At 46.3% G+C, this 21,882-nt stretch overlaps 1 protein-coding gene across 2 annotated transcripts in view; it reads right to left on the bottom strand.

Moving 5' to 3' along the window:
* The window catches only part of caska (calcium/calmodulin-dependent serine protein kinase a), a 204,848-nt gene that overhangs the window by 2,678 nt on the left and 180,288 nt on the right, over positions 1-21,882 (bottom strand). Inside the window, exons 17-26 of one of the 2 annotated variants that reach the window (XM_083638890.1) lie at positions 19,248-19,333; positions 18,673-18,741; positions 15,828-15,896; positions 13,431-13,469; positions 7,921-8,117; positions 7,654-7,769; positions 1,431-1,511; positions 1,265-1,345; positions 493-695; positions 275-358 (exon numbers count right to left, since the gene is read on the bottom strand). In XM_083638890.1, coding sequence (XP_083495016.1) covers positions 275-358; positions 493-695; positions 1,265-1,345; positions 1,431-1,511; positions 7,654-7,769; positions 7,921-8,117; positions 13,431-13,469; positions 15,828-15,896; positions 18,673-18,741; positions 19,248-19,333 — 1,025 coding nt within the window. The remainder of the gene's footprint in view (positions 1-274; positions 359-492; positions 696-1,264; positions 1,346-1,430; positions 1,512-7,653; positions 7,770-7,920; positions 8,118-13,430; positions 13,470-15,827; positions 15,897-18,672; positions 18,742-19,247; positions 19,334-21,882) is intronic. The other variant, XM_083638891.1, reaches the window with a different exon arrangement.

The following is a 21,882-nucleotide window of genomic DNA, read 5'->3' as shown; positions in this document are numbered from 1 at the left end:
GGAGGGACTTGTCAAAATAGAATAAAATGTCGTTCTAAATGGGTTGAAAGTGTACTAAAACATGTTAATGTAACTGATAATGGGTCAGGAATTTATTACATTAACAGGTTATATGATATGATATATGATATTATAGTCATATAGTGGGACATTTTATTACATTTTGACATTATTACATCATCAGTTGCTACACAGCTGCTAAACACAGAAATCAAGGTTAATGTTTGATGTTTCACTTTAAAAGGTGTTCATGAATGTGTGTGTGTGTTCCTACCTCATTGATGCCTGGTGTGATCGTAGGTGCCGCAATGAAGACAACGTACGGGGCGAACTCTGCTGTCCGCAGGACCTTCAGGGCCTAAAGGGGGACAGGTTTAGGGGTCAGTATGTACACAAATATGCACACGTGCAGCAGCCACCCCACACACAGACAGAGACACACACACACACACACACACACACACACACACACACACACACACACACACACACCTGAGGTTCCACATCCAGTATGGATATGAGTCCCTGTTCGTGGATCTTGCGGATGGTCTCCAGCCGCGTCCCGTACATGGCGTCTTCGTGGCTGCCATACTCCAGGTACTCGTTGTTGCTGATGTCCTGCATCATCTGGTCGTGCGACACAAAGTAGTAGTTCTTCCCGTTCTCCTCGTCCTTCTTAGGAGGTCTGGTTGTGTCTGCAGGAGAAAAACACAAGCAGTGAGCAGACACATTAAAAAAATATTTTTTCTTTCTTATCAAGTTTTCCAGATGCCCCATAATCCCACCCCCTTTCCCCCACAATTGTACTTGGCCATTTCCCCCTGTTGTCCCTGCCGTTGCTCCACCCCCTCTTTGGATCTGGGGAGAGCCGTAGACTATTAGCACATGCTTCCTCTGATACATGTGCAGTCGCCAGGTGCTTCTTTTCACCTGACAGTGAGCAGTTTCAACAGCAGGACGTAGTGCGTGGGAGCATACTGCCCGCAGTTCCCCTCCCCCCGACCGACCAGAGGAGGCACTAGTGCCACGACCAGGACACATATGCATAATCCAGCCTCCCACCTGCAGACATGACCAATTGTCCCTCTATGGACGCCCAACCAAGCCGGAGGTAACAAGGGGGCTCGAACCTGCAGCCCTCGTGTTGGTAGGCAGGGAATCTACCGCTGTAATACCCGGATGCCCCATAATCAACATTTCTCCAAAATGAGTGAAGCAGAAGAAAGTGCGACATACTTGAGGGGGACTTTAGTGTGTGTCTTACGTGGTATGGGGTAGGCGAATCTGTCAGGGTGTTTGGTGATGAGTGTGTTCTTGATGTGTCTTCTGCCCACTCCATGAGCACCTGAAGACGACAAACACAGTCAATCAGCTAGGAAGGGAGGTCTTACTGGCAATGGTCTGCGTGAGCTGTATCCACCGGTACTCACCTAATAAAACAAGTGTTTTCCTCTTGAAAGCGGGAAGCTTCACAACCTCTTCATATGTGACGAGGTCTAGTTGGTCAAACACTGGAGAGAGAGAAGAGGAGGAGGACAGTGAGACGCTGTGGAGAGGACTGAGATGGGACAAAGAACAGTCAAGGAGCTCTAGGTGTGGTACAATCAGAATCAGAATCAGAATCACTTTTATTGCCACAGTATGCAAGTTACATACAAGGAATTTGTCTTAGTGTCTGTATGCAGCGGAGCGGTCAGGTCAAGGTGTGCGAATGAGTCTGACTGGAACCAGGCCGAATGTCAAAACTGGAAATTGTAATATGGTAAATGACACTTATGGACAGACAGCTGAAGAGTTGAGATGAGCTGTGAAGTGATGATGACTGAAGGAGTCTGTGCCTCTCTGTACAGGTTTCTAATCAACAGCATCTGTGCTGACATCAGATGAAATGGGCCAAACCAGGGAGTAATTCATCCAATGAGAAGATTAGAGACTTAGGCCGGGCTCAGGTTCTATGCAGAACCCAACACAGACAAAACTGGAAAATTATACACATTTTTATTCAGAATGTCTGCCTATAATATAATGATGCTTTGTACTAACTTTAACCAGAGTGTGTTAACATAAGGTGCAGGTATACGTATGTAGGTTATATATACTTTGCTGCGGTACTGCTGCAGTACTGCCACAGCGGTAAATGTGGATGCTTTTGTTATTTAATTATTTGTTCTTTACAAAGCTTGGAAATGTGGCACTAACAGCCAAATTAGGTGAGTACCATCTGCGCACGCATACACAGACACAGACACAGACACACAGACACAGACACAGACACAGACACACACACACACACACACACACACACACACACACACACTATGCTGAGTGAGGCTTGTTGGAGAAGACAGAGGAGCGCAGATGTCAGAATAAGTGAGAGGTCAAAGGTTACAGCAGGGACCTCCTGCCTCTCTTATACACATGCTAGAGCCGAGGGGCGCACGCACAGTACTGTACAATGTGTCCTCAGCTCCCGTAACATGAGCCCCCGGCGAGCGCCTCGCGTGCTGATGTGTGAAACACAATACCCACAAGTCACTGGGGTGTTAATGGTGGACTTTCTTACCCCTCATCTGGCCACGGACCAGCTTGCCTTTGCTGGCTGCTACTCTATGACGGTGAATATTGTGTGTATTAAATGCACTAGCTGGCCATTTGTGAATTAATAGCACAGCTGAACTGAAGAGACATTACTGTTTGTTTGTATTTATGTTACTGTCAGTTTAGGTCTGTCACTCAGCATACAGGACCAACATCAGAAAATAGGTTAGATGGAAATACCACAGTACACAATGTCTGTGTCACACACACACACACACACACACACACACACACACACACACACACACACACACACACACACCAAAGCTACACAGTTTTAATTCTGCCAGGGCCTTCTGTTGTTCTGGCCAATAACAACAGAAACAAAAGTAAAAACGCTGGCAGTGACAGCTGATATAATCTATGGGGGGGGACAAAATGAACAGCAAGAAAGGGAGGAAGAGAGAAAAAGAATGCTATACAGAGTAGAGACGGGGTGATATGCCTGGGAGTGAGCGTTTGGGTGAGACTGTGTAGAGATGGGGTGATAATATGCTGGGAGTGAGCGTTTGGGTGAGACTGTGTAGAGATGGGGTGATAATATGCTGGGAGTGAGCGTTTGGGTGAGACTGTGGGGTGATATGCTGGGAGTGAGTGTTTGGGTGAGACTGTGGGGTGATATGCTGGGAGTGAGTGTTTGGGTGAGACTGTGGGGTGATATGCTGGGAGTGAGCGTTTGGGTGAGACTGTGGGGTGATATGCTGGGAGTGAGCGTTTGGGTGAGACTGTGGGGTGATATGCTGGGAGTGAGCGTTTGGGTGAGACTGTGGGGTGATATGCTGGGAGTGAGCGTTTGGGTGAGACTGTGGGGTGATATGCTGGGAGTGAGTGTTTGGTTGAGACTGTGGGGTGATATGCTGGGAGTGAGTGTTTGGGTGAGACTGTGGGGTGATATGCTGGGAGTGAGTGTTTGGGTGAGACTGTAAGTGTAAAGGAGTGTGAAGCAGGCGGACAGCAGACAGACAGAGAGAAGAAGAGAAACCAAAGAGGCGTTAGCCACTGTCACTGGTTGTTACTTACATGCAGAGAGGCCGTTCAGAAGGAGACAGCAAGAGAGATGAACAGGGGGGGTTATAACATGGTTCAGTTACAGCAGCAGAATGACCATACATACATTACAACGACACATACAGCAAGATACCGCAACTGGGCGGCCATGCAACACTGCACAGTGCCAACATTGGAGACGGATATACAATGCAGTTATTTTTGGTTACAGGCATTTTCACACCACTTTGTGACTAGAGGTTAAATTAATTCCATAATCTGCTGCTGGTGTGTGTGTGTGTGTGTGTGTGTGTGTGTGTGTGTGTGTGTGTGTGTGTGTGTGTGTGTGTGTGTGTGTGGACATTCTGGTGATAGTAACACGTTGATACCGTTGACTGTTTGTAAATATGGAGAACACGTTCCTGCTTCCTACTGGTATGCAAAAGTGAAGCCAAAATATCTTGTTTCAGTGAGCTGCCATCTTGCTTGTGTGGCGTAATTTGAAACCGGAGTCTGTGCAGTAGAGTCGTGCTGAGCCCCCTCAGCCGTCCCCCGTCTGACAGGTTTGAGAGTGGCTGACACAGCTGTCAATCAGCCCTTTGTATATCATCAAATAACGATTTAAAAACAAACTTAGAAAAAATTGCACTTGAACATGCGTGATAAGAACTTGAACATGCGTGATAAGAAGTACCCATTCGAAACCGAAAATAGGCGCTTTCGGACCAAACTGTTCTGGGGTCTCTCTGAGAGGAACTACATACCTTCAAGGGCTTTTTTCTGTTTGCATTCACACCGCCAATAGGAACCATAGGAATGCTAAGTAAGGCTGGTGGTTAGTTAGCATGCTAACCCACTACTACTGTAGTAGCTTCACAGCAAAGCAAATTAGTTCATGGGGGATTTATACTACTTGGCTAACAATTAGCTAGCTAACATTAGCGAAAAAGAAAAGAAAAAGGCAATGCCTCGGCGCATTCAAAGTAGTTACACTTACGTCTGGATTCTGGACCACTAAAGGTTCCTCTTGTGTTGGGAAAGTACCTACCCTGAAGTAGGAGCTCAAAAGGTTCCTCTAAACAGCGTTTTAAGAACTACTGTGGTTCCTAGTTCCTGCGGTGAGAACACAACAAAAAGGGGAGAGTTCCTCCAACTGTTCCTAGAACTATGAAAAGGTTCCTGCGGTCTGAAAGCATGTATCTGACATGTACTTAGATTTTTTAGTTCGGCCAACATGGAGGGGGCGGCATTTAAGACGTATACTGCAGCCAGCCACAAAAGGGCAATTGAGATCATTTGGCTTCATTTTGAGGAGATGTCATGACATCCATATTTTTATACATTCTATGGTTGATGCATTATCACGACGACTCTCACAGCATCACGCACATTACAGACATGAACTGTCTAATATGAACTGAGTTTCATCTTCGTTTATGAATCTCCAGGAAATAAACAGAGTGAATAAAATGACATGTCAGGGATGGTATCATGCTGAAGTCATGGCATTTACAGTTTGATCTTTGAAAACCCCCTAAATTCCTGTTTTAATACTTAATACTCCACTTTGAATAATACCATATTCTCAGTGTATGGCCACTGGATATTTCAAGTTTCCACATCACACTTTTGTAAGTTGAATATTGGACAGGGATTGGCTTCCAAACTATTTGTGACAGAGAAACTTTCCACTTTCAGCAGATGAATGTGAAAACAGCCTTCTAGTGTCAAACTCTGCACAGACATCATTCTGCACAGTGAACTGCAAAAATCCAACTGAAGGAACAAGAAGAAAAACAGATTTTTGACTTTAGGGGTCTTTGAAGACTAATAATTAAACGTACAGGAGATGACTCAGGCATAGATGACATGCAATCATGCCCATATCATGCACGCTACACCCAGACTACAGTAGCAACTGTCTTGTGTGCCGGTGCCACAGTCACATGACTGTTGTGTTCCATGCTAATTTGTTTAAAATGGACATTGACAGATATGGGGATCATGCCAGCTCGGCAGTTGACATGCTTATCAACGTGATACTGGGACGCAAGCGCACAAGCACACACACACACACACACACACACACACACACACACACACACACACACAGTCCTCCACAGTCCTCCATCTTATTCCCACCACAGCACATTAATTCAGGGCAGAGGATGTCAAAGCACTTCCTTTATCTTGTGCAACCACATTTATACCATTAAATGGCTTAGCAAGAAAAGGCTTGGTTTGGCTGTACTGAGGTGCTAGGCTCTAACATTTAGAGAGCACCCCCCATCCTGTGAGGACCAAGCTATGTGAGTAAGCAGGGAACTCAGTGTGCTGTTTATGGTCACAGCTGGAAGATGACCTTTAACCCTTGCTAGCGGTCAGTGTGCTAATCCTAGATTTGGGTATAAGTGAAATCTAAAATGAGTTGCTAGGCCACTGATTATAGACACAATCCATGCTACCAGACCTCTGCCCAGACCTTCTCTGGCAAAAAACACTGAACAACTAACAGACCAGTGTCAGTTACACACACCTACACATGTGCATTCATACACACCTGTTACATGGCGCACATACTGTACAGGAGTGTCAACGTGCAAAGCCCTGGGTGGATGAGGTTCAGATACCTGATACCACTTTCACCCTCTTTTGACCTTCTTCTCTCTCTCTGTCACACTCTATCACCACACCTTCCCATGCCTCCTCCTCATCTACCACTCTGCTTCCACACTCTTCATCCCCAGAACAGAAGGTCTGAGCTCCCCTTTTCACGCCTTCTGTTATTCTAAATGCCTCCCAAAGCGCCCAAACTCTACCCCATCACCAAACTCTTCCCCCAGCCACCTGTATCATCATATCAGTCACCAAACTCTACCCCCAGCCACCTGTATGAGCCCCCCACCCTGGTCTGCTCACACAGTCAGAGACACAGCAGTTATATTCTAGTGATCAACCTAAAGGTGCTGCCATCTATGGCAGAGATCGCAATGTTTTTCTTCTTCTTTTTATTACCCCCCTGTTTTCTCCCCAATTGTACTTGGCCAAATTCCCGCTACTAGGCTGTCCAAGTCGTTGCTCCAACTCCTCTACTGATCTGGAGAGAGTTGTAGACTAGCACTAACTTCTTTTCACCTGACAGGGAGGAGTTTCACCGGCAGGAGGTAGCGCATGGGAGGATCACGCTATTCCAGTTCCCCTCCCCCCTGACCAGAGGAGGCACTAGTGCAGCGACCAGGACACACACCCCTAATCTGGCTTTCCACCCGCAGACACAGCCAATTGTGCCTGTATGGACGCCTGACAAAGCCGGAGGTAACACGGGGGCTCGACCCTGTGACCCTCGTTTTGGCAGGCAGGGAATCTACCGCTGCACTACCCGGCCCAGAGATCGCAATGCTGAACAATATGAATTGTGGGCTCCTGTATGTGATGCCATGTGTTTACTGAGTAGACACGCTTGCAACACACAGGAAAGCACGCATGCACATGTGCACATAGGCACATGCAAGCATAGCACTGAATATGCCTACATGTGCACACGCTGACTCAACCCTACTGTACACGTCAGTGACCTGCTCACAATCCCCTTCCCCCAGGTTGTCCCTGTCCTCCTATAAGATTTCTGCTACTCTGACAGCTATTCCTGTCATTCCCGGCGGTGCCACTGTCACCGGAGCTGTATGCTACAAGATCCTGTTACGGGCAAGTTCCACCTGCATAAACACAAACACACAAAAACACACACACACACACACACACACATCCTCCACACACGCACACACACACATCCTCCACACACGCACACACACACATCCTCCACACACACACATCCTCCACACACGCACACACACACATCCTCCACACACACACACACACACACATCCTCCACACACGCACACAAGTCACATACTGCATTCTCACTTCTGCAACCACAGGGAAAATTGTACACCATGAGAACGTGCCTGCATGCATGTGTGCGACCACATAGGACTGATGAGCGTGATGTTTGCCGCGTATTGTTTGGGTTCATAATGCATATGGATATGAGTGTGTGTGTGGTTGTACCTGCGTTGTGCTTAGCCAAATACTTGTCTTTGTACTGCTTCTTCTTCTTGCCAAACCAGGTACAGCTGGCCTGCTGTTCCTGCTTGGTCTTCTCCATGGCTATACATGCCACGCGCCTACAAAACAAACATGCTTCCATTTAGTGGTTTGCAGTTTACATGGCTCAAGTTTTGGGTTGCGGGATGGTGGAGTTGTTGAAGCTATGGGGGAACAGGGGTCTGTGTGTGTGGCTATGTTCTCTGGATCTGCTGTGGTCTCTCATCTCACCACTCCTGGAGCTCTGGCGAGGGGATGAGGCCCGCCGTGCCGTTCTTGGTGTTCTCCAGCTTGCCCTGCCACCAGTTGTGGTCGTCCTTGGAGATGATCTGGATGATGTCACCCACCCGGAAGCGAATGCCGGCCTCTTTGCAGGGGATGAGGTCGTCTCTGGAGGGGTCGTACTCAAACTGAGCTCGCACGTAGATCTGCAGCGAGGGGGGGGGGGGGGGGGGGATGGGGGGATTAAAGGTGTCACAGAGGTCAGAGGAGCGAGGCGGCCAGCGAAGGCAGGGCGTGTGGGTCAATGGAGAGGAGAGGCGACGATGATGAGTGTGGGAGGAGAAAACGGTGGGAGAGATCGAAAGAGAAAAAGAGAGGATTGAAAAGAAAGAAAGGGAAGAAATGGAAACTGAGGGAGGAGATGCTTAATTAGTGTACTTTCCTGTGTGATATCATGAGAGCGTGGACTGAAGTAATTAGCAAAGGTGTTCTGAGGCGGGGGTGTGGGGGTGTTCTGAGGCGGGGGTGTGGGGGTGTTCTGAGGCGGGGGTGTTCTGAGGCGTGGGTGTGGGGGTGCCTGAGGCAGGGGTGTTCTGAGGCGGAGGTGTGGGGTGCCTGAGGCGGAGGTGTGGGGTGCCTGAGGCGGAGGTGTGGGGTGCCTGAGGCGGGGGTGTGGGGTGCCTGAGGCGGGGGTGTTCTGAGGCGGAGGTGTGGGGTGCCTGAGGCGGGGGTGTGGGGTGCCTGAGGCGGGGGTGTTCTGAGGCGGAGGTGTGGGGTGTTCTGAGGCGGGGGTGTGGGCTGCCTGAGGCGGGGGTGTTCTGAGGCGGAGGTGTGGGGTGTTCTGAGGCGGGGGTGTGGGGTGCCTGAGGCGGGGGTGTTCTGAGGCGGGGGTGTGGGGTAGCCTGGGTAAACCCATCCCCCACGTGACCTGCTCTCAGACCTGTTCTCAGTCACTATGATAGTGACTGGGAACTGAGAGAGCAGGTCACGTGGTGGCTGGGTTTACCTAGGCTAGGTGTGGGGTGCCTGAGGCGGAGGTGTGGGGTGCCTGATGCGGGGGTGTTCTGAGGCGGAGGTGTGGGGTGCCTGAGGCGGGGGTGTGGGCGTGTTGGCTTGTGGTTTCTAAGGCAGGAGTCTCTCTAGTAAGATAAACCCAGACACTGTTGGGCCATTAACGTGCCCCTCAACATGCTGGTAATTATGACACAGGCATTGTTTACATGTCTATGAGTTCAAAATAACAACCATTATCCTGCATTATAGCAGGTTGTCCCCCTCCCCCCATCTAGTCTAATAAAAAGCGTGTAAAAAATATTTGGGATAAAACGTGTTTTCTTTTTTCCTTTGGGGGGGGGGGGTCTCTGGGCGGGCTGTCTCTTACCTTGACTGACATTTTATCCTTGATTGGAGGTCTGGATTCGATCTAGGATGTGAAAGCATCACACACATCATGCAGTAAACGGCTATGGAATGTCTAAACAGCAGTATGCTTACCATGGTTGGGAGGTGGGGTGGGTTGGGTGGGTCGGGGAGTGGAGGGTGGAGGAGGAGGGGGGTTGGTGGCAAGATGGGAGATGAGGGCACGAAGTTCAGGTAGAAGTCCACTTATGGACAGGTAAGGGATATATTAGCACTATTAGCAGGATATTAACACTCCTTAAAGACACTCCATTGCAGTATGATCAATCATTGAAATCGTACATTTCAGTGGTAGTGAGGTGAAACGGCTCCGGGTGACACAGAGCCTGCCAAGCTGTTGTATAAGATTGTTTAGTGTAGACTCTACTCCCCTCTATTGGTAACATCTGATATTAGCATAACCACAAGATCCCCGCTCTATGACACGTTTCCCTCTGCTGTCACTTGATTCCGCAACATCAAAAGAGTAAGATGTGATTTTGGGGTTGGTGGACAGGTTCTGTCAGAGCAACCTGCTGATGCATGTCTTTGGAATGAACAAACTAGAACCTACGACACTGTGATGGGATGAGATGACACAGAGAGAGCAGTGATAGGTTATCAATATTACATTTGAGTTGGCATGAGCTAGAGCAGGGGTCGGCAACCTTTTTGATATGAAGTGCCATTTTCAATTTTGCTTGTCAATCAGTGTGCCACACCAAGATTAATGACTCGCACATCAAAATGTAATGTTATTCCTTCCAAAATCAGGACATTGAAGTAAAGCACTACACGGCACAGTCCTTCTCTGTCTTGCTCGCTGGCATTTTTCATCTGCTTTCTGCTGCCCAGAGCCATGTATATAGGATATTTACGGTAGTGACCCACTCTCTGCCTCTGATTGGTTGCCTTCTATGGCAGCAGCAGAGCAATCGAGTGGCATCTTACTGCTCTGCTACAACCAATCAGAGGCAGAGAGTGGGTCACAACCTTAAATATCCTAAGTAACATGCCGCGCAATTGCAAATGGCTGTGAAGTAGGTAATTTGACAGGGCACTTCAACATTTCTACAAAAAATCTCAATTGCGCCAGTGGTTAACCCTTCGCGTGCCAGAGGTGGCACCCGTGCCATAGGTTGCTGACCCCTGAGCTAGAGGAACATGAGTCCATATGGACATGAGCTAGAGGGACATGAGTCCATATGGACATGAGTTAGAGGGACATGAGTCCATATGGACATGAGCTAGAGGGACATGAGTCCATATGGACATGAGCTAGAGGGACATGAGTCCATATGGACATGAGCTAGAGGGACATGAGTCCATATGGACATGAGCTAGAGGGACATGAGTCCATATGGACATGAGCTAGAGGGACATGAGTCCATATGGACATGAGCTAGAGGGACATGAGTCCATATGGACATGAGCTAGAGGGACATGAGTCCATATGGACATGAGCTAGAGGGACATGAGTGCATATGGACATGAGCTAGAGGCAGTGGCACCGGAACGAGTTTGCAATTAGGGGGACATTTATTTATTTTTTGTCAAAGATTTTTTTTTTTTTTTTTTACAAATTTTTTTTTTTTTTCTTTTTGCCGGCGCCATATTTAGAGGAATATCTCATTTTAAATTAACATTAGGATTATACTGTAGTGATGTCATTATTCAGTATTTTCTCCTTTCCTCACTCACTTGTTGACCTGCTCTCCTTTTAGGTCCTTTTACAATTACACTACAACAGACAGCAACACAGGCAGAAACACTGAACTTATTATTATTATTATTATTATCACTTCGAAACACAGTGCAAAACTTGTCATCTCAACACAAAAATAAAATAACAACCGTATACGATTATAGCAGCAGCCAATGACAGTGAGTGCAGTACAGAGTCCGGGTCTGTCTGTCTCTCAGGTGTAATAATCCCAGAATGATCACGGCTTTAACAAGTGTCACAGGTTGTGTAAACAGTGTAAAGTGGGCTCTAAGCGTCAGGGGCAGTTGCCCCCTCAGATTAAAAAAAATAAATAAAAAAAATAGACCAAATTTTAAGGGGGACAAAATGTCCCCATGTCCCCCTGCTTCCGGCGCCCCTGGCTAGAGGGACATGAGGCCATATGGACATGAGCTAGAGGGACATGAGTCCAGCTGGACATGAGCTAGAGCAGGGATACTCAACTTGCTTTGCCCGGGGGCCACTTTCGTGAAATGATAGAAGGCCAGGGGCCAGTCAGTTAATAAACAAACAATATACATTTTTCTGTAGCGGATTGTAGGTTTTTGGGGTGTCAGCCAGAGTTTAGTCTGACAATGTTGTGCACGCAGCACACCGGATAGTTAGTTAGGTTAAGTTAGTACATACATAAGTGCCTGGGTAGCAAGCAGACGGCGGTATTTGACAATTTAGCAGCTAAATCATAGATTATTGAAAGATATTCCATATTCCAGACTGAAATGCTATAACAGAAGTGGAGTATTGACCAGAATGACATGAACATTTGGACACTTATTCAGCGGGTATCTTGCATGTTGCGTTCAGGTGCACTGTAAAAAAATAAAAAAAAAAAAAAAAAATTTTGTGCAATTCCATCGCGGGCCACACAGGGGGCGCCCGCGGGCTGCATGTGGCCCGCGGGCCGCCAGTTGAGTATCACTGAGCTAGAGGGACATGAGTCCTTATGGACATGAGCTAGAGGGACATGAGTCCATATGGACATGAGCTAGAGGAACATGAGTCCATATGGACATGAGCTAGAGGGACATGAGTCCATATGGACATGAGTTAGAGGGACATGAGTCGATATGGACATGAGCTAGAGGGACATGAGTCCATATGGACATGAGTTAGAGGGACATGAGTCCATATGGACATGAGCTAGAGGGACATGAGTCCATATGGACATGAGCTAGAGGGACATGAGTCCCTATGGACATGAGCTAGAGGGACATGAGTCCATATGGACATGAGCTAGAGGGACATGAGTCCATATGGACATGAGCTAGAGGGACATGAGTCCATATGGACATGAGTTAGAGGGACATGAGTCGATATGGACATGAGCTAGAGGGACATGAGTCCATATGGACATGAGCTAGAGGGACATGAGTCCATATGGACATGAGCTAGAGGGACATGAGTCCATATGGGACTCAGGATCAGTGGTTAGGCGTGATCTCTAGCCTCTCCAGGGGTCAACAATGCCTGTGCCATTAGTACCATACATTCAGTAGGAGTGAAGGTACTGTGTAATAAAGGTCAAGGGTCAAGCTGATGTTCTGCCTACACAGTAATGGTTTTAAGAACCACCACCAACCACCAACCACCAACATCAGAAGTTGTCAAGTTTGTTGGTCCAGCATGACTATTTTCTGTTTTGAATTGTTGGTTCTGCCCTTAGAGGGGAGATGTGCCTGTTAGTGAGTACAGGAGGAAGGAGAAACAGAGAGGAGGGAAGGCAAACTACTCAAAGCCCAAGAATAGGCAAGAAACCTGGGTGAGAGAAGGGAGGTGGAGGTGTGTCTGTGTGGTGCCACAGGAGGTCTGGATAGCTGGCTTCCTTTACCAAGGTGAATGTAGACAGGCATCTGACAGAATGATGGCAGATCATACTGTACTTTCATGATGACCATTGGAAGCTGTTTTTCCTCTGGGACTTGAAGGGGAGCATTATAGTCAGGCCTCTTTTCCTCCAAATCAATAAAGGACCCATTTCCCAAAACACCCTCCAAAATAAACAGATTTTGAATCCAATTGAATTCTGTCTGCTCATTTCTGTCATTCTCTGCAGTCCGCTAACCCCCCCTAAAAACAAACAAACAAACACCAGCTTGTAAATGAACTCAGATTATATTGATGGTGCTGACCTCCCCTAGGCATTGGTGAATGGGCTATATCAAGCACAGGAGGGTGAGGAGTTGAGAGCCAAACACACACATTATTATGTGGGTAAAAAAAAATAAAAAAAATTGTGCATGCGCACACACACGCACGTACACACACACACACACACACAAAAGCACGCACACAGTTCTGAGTCAGAGGGAGGGACATAGGGGCTGTGTAAGGAGCTAGTGCACTAGAGGAGAGAGTGCGACTGAGCGCTGGTATTCACCTGTCGACCCTTGTTGGGTTGGATGGTGGACGGCAGATCCTGTGGAAGTCAATCGACGACGACAGAAGGACACAGTTTAGAGACAGAAGAGACAAAGGAGAGATACAGCACGTAGAAAAACTAAACCAAAACAACATTCTGATATCATTTTGGGAACATGAGAACCCCAAAATGAAAACATGCAAAACCAACACAAAAACACAGAGAGAGGGAAGAGCCAGAGAGAGCAGAGTGATTCTTATCTGTTAAAGCAGATCTGGCTGTGGAGCAACCAAGCAAGCGGAGAGCAACCAAGCAAGCTGTCTGGAGGCTCGGCCAACACACAGGGGAACTGAGACAGGCTATTGGGTTGAAGTGTTTGCGTGGCAGGAACACAGAGGGTGTCCCTAGTGGGTTGTGTCAGCCACGAGGCACAGCACCGCAGCAGGTGGTTATGAGGCACAGCACCGCAGCAGGCGGTTATGAGGCACAGCACCGCAGCAGGTGGTTATGAGGCACAGCACCGCAGCAGGTGGTTATGAGGCACAGCACCGCAGCAGGCGGTTGGTTACGAGGCACAGCACCGCAGCAGGTGGGTACGAGGCACAGCACCGCAGCAGGTGGGTACGAGGCACAGCACCGCAGCAGGCGGTTACGAGGCACAGCACCGCAGCAGGTGGTTATGAGGCACAGCACCGCAGCAGGTGGTTATGAGGCACAGCACCGCAGCAGGTGGGTACGAGGCACAGCACCGCAGCAGGTGGGTACGAGGCACAGCACCGCAGCAGGCGGTTACGAGGCACAGCACCGCAGCAGGTGGGTACGAGGCACAGCACCGCAGCAGGTGGGTACGAGGCACAGCACCGCAGCAGGTGGGTACGAGGCACATCACCGCAGCAGGTGGTTACGAGGCACAGCACCGCAGCCGGCGGTTATGTGGCACACCAATTTGTTAACTGAGATATCGGACACAGGGGCCTTTGGCTTGAACACGGGATACCCGGGAGATTCTCGGTACGACCCATATAACTTCTCCTATGATACATATAACTTCTCCTATGACCCATATAACTTCTCCTATGACCCATATAACTTCTCCTATGACCCATATAACTTCTCCTATGACCCATATAACTTCTTCTATGATCCATATAACTTCTCCTATGACCCATATAACTTCTCCTATGACCCATATAACTTCTTCTAGGACCCATATAACTTCTCCTAGGACCCATATAACTTCTCCTATGATCCATATAACTTCTCCTATGATCCATATAACTTCTCCTATGACCCATATAACTTCTCCTATGATCCATATAACTTCTTCTATGACCCATATAACTTCTCCTATGATCCATATAACTTCTCCTATGATCCATATAACTTCTCCTATGACCCATATAACTTCTCCTATGATCCATATAACTTCTCCTATGATCCATATAACTTCTCCTATGATCCATATAACTTCTTCTATGACCCATATAACTTCTTCTATGATACATATAACTTCTCCTATGACCCATATAACTTCTCCTATGACCCATATAACTTCTCCTATGATCCATATAACTTCTCCTATGATACATATAACTTCTCCTATGACTCATATAACTTCTCCTATGATACATATAACTTCTCCTATGATCCATATAACTTCTTCTATGATCCATATAACTTCTCCTATGATCCATATAACTTCTCCTATGACCCATATAACTTCTCCTATGATCCATATAACTTCTCCTATGACCCATATAACTTCTTCTATGACCCATATAACTTCTCCTATGATCCATATAACTTCTCCTATGACCCATATAACTTCTTCTATGACCCATATAACTTCTCCTATGACCCATATAACTTCTCCTATGACTCATAACTTCTCCTATGATACATATAACTTCTCCTATGACCCATATAACTTCTTCTATGACCCATATAACTTCTCCTATGACCCATATAACTTCTCCTATGATACATATAACTTCTCCTATGGCCCATATAACTTCTCCTATGATCCATATAACTTCTCCTATGACCCATATAACTTCTTCTATGACCCATATAACTTCTCCTATGACCCATATAACTTCTCCTATGACCCATATAACTTCTCCTATGACTCATATAACTTCTCCTATGATCCATATAACTTCTCCTAGGACCCATATAACTTCTCCTATGACCATATATCTTCTCCTATGACCCATATAACTACTGCAGCAATCACAACTCAAAGTTGAACAGGAATAAACACAATCCATGATAAACGCACATCTAGACAAATAGATTTATCCACCGACGGTGGGACATTGACATGTAAATACCATGAGATAGCAGCATTACAAATGAGAGAGACCGGAGGTGAGGGAGGAGATTGGGTTGTGGGTCTTTCTGGGGGGTCCTTACCAAGATAGAACTGTTAATGCTGGAGTGGCCATTGGCAGGGGATTGCCTGGAGGTGGTGGGGGACTCTTTCTGAAATAAGACACACAGGTCAGCAATACACACACACACACACACACACACACACGCACGCACGCACGCGCGCACATGTCCAAGCACCCTCACACACGCTTCTAGCCACTGACTGCAGGCAATTAGCCTTTTTCACTTCGCACCCAATTCCCCCATTTTCTGTTTAGAAAAAGAATGGACACCCGCACACTGTCTTCACTTGTTCAAAAATTGAAATTTTAATACAACGTTTCGGTACAAGACCTTTTTCAAGTATATGCTGACAGGAGGAATAGAAAACATATACAGGAGGCTGGCTTGAATTGGTCACTGTGAAGCCAGCCTCCTGTTTATAATGTTTTCTATTCCTCCTGTCAGCATATACTTGAAAAAGGTCTTGTACCGAAACGTTGCATTAAAATTTCCATTTTTGAACAAGTGAAGACAGTGTGCGGGTGTCCATTCTTTTTCTATGTGATTCTACTCCACCTACAAACCTGCCACAAGACTTCTCAGGTGTGCAAGAGACTTTGGTTGACCCATTTTGTGTTTAGAAAAGGCAGGAAGTTAAAGAAAAGAAAAGTCTGCACACAGTAGAATGCTGTCCTCCAACAAACAAACAACGTTTCACCCAGCAAGCAAGGGCTTCTTCAGGTTTGTTTTTGAAAAAGGAAACAAACCTGACGAAGACCTTGCTGGGTGGGGGGGTAATTAAAACACGGGACAGCATTATACGGTGTGCGGACTTTTCTTTTCTTTAATTTGAGTGTTTTGTGATCCAGCACCAGTTTCTTGAGGAGTCTGGTGGATGTGCATATTTTTTCTTATCTAAAAGGCAGGAAGTAACACAGGCGCAAGCAAAACGTTAACGAGGGCCCTGGCACTGGTACACCTCAATGGATTTGAAGTTGGAAACCCTCATTAATTTTGCTTACTTCCTGCCTTTTAGACACAAAATGGGGTGAATTGGGTGGGAAGTGAAAAAGGCGAATGGAGTGGGGGGATGTGCCAACAAGACAAGAGATGGAACATCAGATCAGTCGGCCTTCTAGCCTGCACATCCTTACATCACCACTGGAGGGCGGTACACTAACACCAGCATGGAGCAGTCTGGACTATGAGGTCATTGCTACCACAGACTTCGAAAGCATGAAGCCAACCCTGGAGTGAACTCTGATAAAACTGGACCAGGATTGTTTTGGAGGGCCAGTTTAGAGTTTCAATTACAATACAATAAAAAAAGAGTTTAAATTACAATACAATAAATGCTTTTATGTAATGATTTGTGATCTAACAATCATGTTGTAATGAAATGGAAATGGAAAAAGTTCTATTATAAATAGCAAAATTGAACCTGAGAAGAGGAATGGAGAAGATGAGATGGTAACTGGATTTTTTGTTAAGAAATTCAGACTCGGACTCTAAAACGTATTATACGTAACATATGTTATTAAAAGGCCCCCTCCAGTCAGTTTTCCTATATAATAATGATCTATGTAAACGTTCTAATATTATTTGTATATCATGTGATTTGCGCCAAAGAACTTACATTGGTAAGAACAGAAGGCTAATAGTTTGTTCCACTGCAACATCATGGCTGCAGCACTGTCGTCAAAAAAGCAGAAGAACTTTGTCTCTTGCCTTCAATATACTCTTTGTCTCCGCTACAGCGGAAGTGAATGCAAACAGTATGGCTGTCCTGTACCTCCGTAAAATGTTCGTTTAGAAGCCACAATATTGCTATATCCATCCAGGACATAAACTCTTCAGGGTCCTCCGCCATGGCAGAAGGCCGATGTCTGACTGATTCTACCAAACTGCCATCCTCCTCTTCAATGAGACTCCCAAAGCGCCCACAAATCAGTTTGTCACTCCCCCCCTTCCCTGATGCCCCCTGAGCAAAACCGGCTCTGCAATGACTGGGGTCCCCCTATGGACATTATCCCCACAGACACTTAGAGGAATTTCACTTAAAATCTTACATGGACATTATCCCACTATGCTACCCCCCCCATCATTGTATGTGGGGGAGGGGTGGTCTGAGGGTGTGTGTATCACATGTACATGGTCCTGGCTGTTTCTTTTGGATCAAGTGTTTTCAGATCCCCCCCCCCCCCCCCATTTTCTCCACAATTGTAGTTGGCCAATTCCCCCTGCTGCCCCGGTTGTTGCTCCACCCCCTCTGCCGATATGGGGAGAGTTGTACAATAGCACATGCTTCCTCCGACACATGTGCAGTCGCCAGCCGCTTCTTTTCACCTGACAGTGAGGAGTTTCACCGGCAGGACGTAGCGTGTGAGAGGATAACGCTATTCCCCCCCAGTTGCCCTACCCCTTGAACAGGTGCCCCAAACGACCAGAGGAGGACATAGTGCAGCAACCAGAACACATATCCTTAATCCAGCTTCACATCTGAAGACACAACCATTGTGCTTGTGTGGATGTCCGGCCAAGCCAGAGGTAACACGGGGGGTCGAACCTGCGACCCTCATGTTGGTTGGCAGGGAACCTACCGCTGCACGACCTGGATGCCCTGTTCCTGGCTGTTTCTGTGTGGGAGTGTGCGTGCACGTGTGTGAGAGGGGCGTGGCTTGTACTTGGACCAGAGGGGGGAGGAGGTTCCGGTATCTTTGTTTGTGAAATTGGTGTGCTGAATATCTGACCCAGCCCCAGCGAAACACAGCAAAATACACGCACACGCACAGTAACCAGGCGAGCGGTTAGTAACTAGGTCAGGAGCTCAAACAGCGCGCGCTGAAGATGAGAGGAAGAGGAAGAGGAAGAGGAGAGGTGTTACCTCGCACGACGAGCCCTGCGTCCGGTAGCTTGGCACGATCTTAAAAGTGATGCTGCCTCGCATCTCTTTCTGTGGACACACACACACACACACACACACACACACACACACACACTCCAAGGTTATTCTAGTTAACTTTTTTTTAACTGAAACAATATTGCGTACCTACAAAACTAAAACTAACTCAAATAAAATAAAAGATATACAGAAAATCTTACAGTAGTAGTTTTAGCATGAGGCATGAGGAGGCATTGGAGACTGGGATTTCTACATGACTATGAGTCAATTGCCTTCACAAAGTGTTGTATTTGTATTGTAATACCTATTCTGAACTTCTTAAATCTGGCCCCCGACAAATATTTTGTTTTGTTTAAACAGCTGAGGAAAGCCTCAGAATAAAAAAGTTCTCCAGCGCACACCAGGAACTATAATAACTCTGCCTTATCTTCAATTCATGTCTTTCACACACAGAGATCTACAGATACACTGAAGGATGTAAGAACACAGTATCACAAGCGTGCGCACGCACGCACGCACGCACACACACACACACACACACACACACACGCACACACCAGCATCTTCTGCAGCTGCTCAACAGTCTGGTTGGCCACGCTGATGCCGTTGATCTCCCTGATCTCATCTCCTACATGCAACGTTCCTGAGAGAGAGGGAGACATGATGTGAAATTACAATTTATTTATTTTATCAAGTTTTTTCAGATTTATACTTGGCCAATTTCCCCTGCTGTCCTGGCCGTTGTTCCACTCTCTCTGCTGATCTGGAGAGAGTTGTAGACTAGCACATGCTTCCTCCGATACATGTGCGGAGTTTCACTGGCAGGATGTAGCGGGTGGGAGGATCACACTATTCCCCCCAGTTCCACTCCCCCCCAAACAGGTGCCCCGGCTGACCATAGTCAGCGACCAGGAACGATAGCCCACCGGCTTCCCACCCGCAGACACGGCCAATTGTGTATGTAGGAATGTGGCATCACTTGTAATCACAATGCCATACCAATTACTAGCTTATGAATGAAGCGGCCATTCATGCTGTATGCAGGTTGTAGCAGCAGCTTCCACAGCAGCAGTAGAGACAAAGCAGATGCTGAAAAGTCTCGCTCCACCTGCTCTTCTGTTCTCCTCTTTCAGTCAAGATAATATGAAGAAGCTTTCTCCCTCTGACTATCGAGGAAAACAAGATGTAAAGCCAGATTTTGGCTGGGTTAGTCCTATTTACATCTTGGCATCCCATTCATTTTCACAGGGAATAATATTTAATAAATGACATTTTGAAATTAAATTCAACATTGAAAATGAACAGTCACAATACTATTTAACACAATGGTTGAACCTCTTATTTTCCAAAATCACCAATGACAGTTTGCATTTCGATTTCAGTTTCCATTATGAAGGAGCAGGCCGTTGATAAAGTGTCCATTATGAAGGAGCAGGCCGTTTATAAAGTGTCTATTATGAAGGAGCAGGCCGTTTATAAAGTGTCTATTATGAAGGAGCAGGCCGTTTATAAAGTGTCTATTATGAAGGAGCAGGCCGTTTATAAAGTGTCTATTATGAAGGAGCAGGCCGTTTATAAAGTGTCTATTATGAAGGAGCAGGCCGTTCATAAAGTGTCCATTATGAAGGAGCAGGCCGTTCATAAAGTGTCTATTATGAAGGAGCAGGCCATTTATAAAGTGTCTATTATGAAGGAGCAGGCCGTTTATAAAGTGTCTATTATGAAGGAGCAGGCCGTTCATAAAGTGTCCATTATGAAGGAGCAGGCCGTTCATAAAGTGTCTATTATGAAGGAGCAGGCCGTTTATAAAGTGTCTATTATGAAGGAGCAGGCCATTTATAAAGTGTCTATTATGAAGGAGCAGGCCGTTTATAAAGTGTCTATTATGAAGGAGCAGGCCGTTTATAAAGTGTCTATTATGAAGGAGCAGGCCGTTTATAAAGTGTCTATTATGAAGGAGCAGGCCGTTTATAAAGTGTCTATTATGAAGGAGCAGGCCGTTTATAAAGTGTCTATTATGAAGGAGCAGGCCGTTTATAAAGTGTCTATTATGAAGGAGCAGGCCGTTTATAAAGTGTCCATTATGAAGGAGCAGGCCGTTTATAAAGTGTCCATTATGAAGGAGCAGGCTGTTTATAAAGTGTCTATTATGAAGGAGCAGGCCATTTATAAAGTGTCCATTATGAAGGAGCAGGCCGTTTATAAAGTGTCCATTATGAAGGAGCAGGCCGTTTATAAAGTGTCTATTATGAAGGAGCAGGCCGTTTATAAAGTGTCTATTATGAAGGAGCAGGCCGTTTATAAAGTGTCTATTATGAAGGAGCAGGCCGTTTATAAAGTGTCCATTATGAAGGAGCAGGCCGTTTATAAAGTGTCTATTATGAAGGAGCAGGCCGTTTATAAAGTGTCCATTATGAAGGAGCAGGCCGTTTATAAAGTGTCCATTATGAAGGAGCAGGCCATTTATAAAGTGTCCATTATGAAGGAGCAGGCCGTTTATAAAGTGTCCATTATGAAGGAGCAGGCCGTTTATAAAGTGTCCATTATGAAGGAGCAGGCCGTTTATAAAGTATCCATTATGAAGGAGCAGGCCGTTTATAAAGTGTCTATTATGAAGGAGCAGGCTGTTTATAAAGTGTCCATTATGAAGGAGCAGGCTGTTTATAAAGTGTGTATTATGAAGGAGCAGGCCGTTTATAAAGTGTCCATTATGAAGGAGCAGGCCGTTTATAAAGTGTCCATTATGAAGGAGCAGGCCGTTTATAAAGTGTCCATTATGAAGGAGCAGGCCGTTTATAAAGTGTCTATTATGAAGGAGCAGGCCGTTTATAAAGTGTCCATTATGAAGGAGCAGGCTGTTTATAAAGTGTCCATTATGAAGGAGCAGGCCGTTTATAAAGTGTCCATTATGAAGGAGCAGGCCGTTTATAAAGTGTCTATTATGAAGGAGCAGGCCGTTTATAAAGTGTCCATTATGAAGGAGCAGGCTGTTTATAAAGTGTGTATTATGAAGGAGCAGGCCGTTTATAAAGTGTCCATTATGAAGGAGCAGGCCGTTTATAAAGTGTCCATTATGAAGGAGCAGGCTGTTTATAAAGTGTCCATTATGAAGGAGCAGGCTGTTTATAAAGTGTCCATTATGAAGGAGCAGGCTGTTTATAAAGTGTCCATTATGAAGGAGCAGGCCGTTTA

Source organism: Poromitra crassiceps, assembly GCF_964638095.1.
Source record: "Poromitra crassiceps genome assembly, chromosome: 6".
NCBI lineage: Eukaryota > Metazoa > Chordata > Actinopteri > Beryciformes > Melamphaidae > Poromitra > Poromitra crassiceps.
The sequence above is the reverse complement of the archived record's forward strand: the minus strand, read 5'-3'. Positions and strand labels throughout refer to the sequence as shown.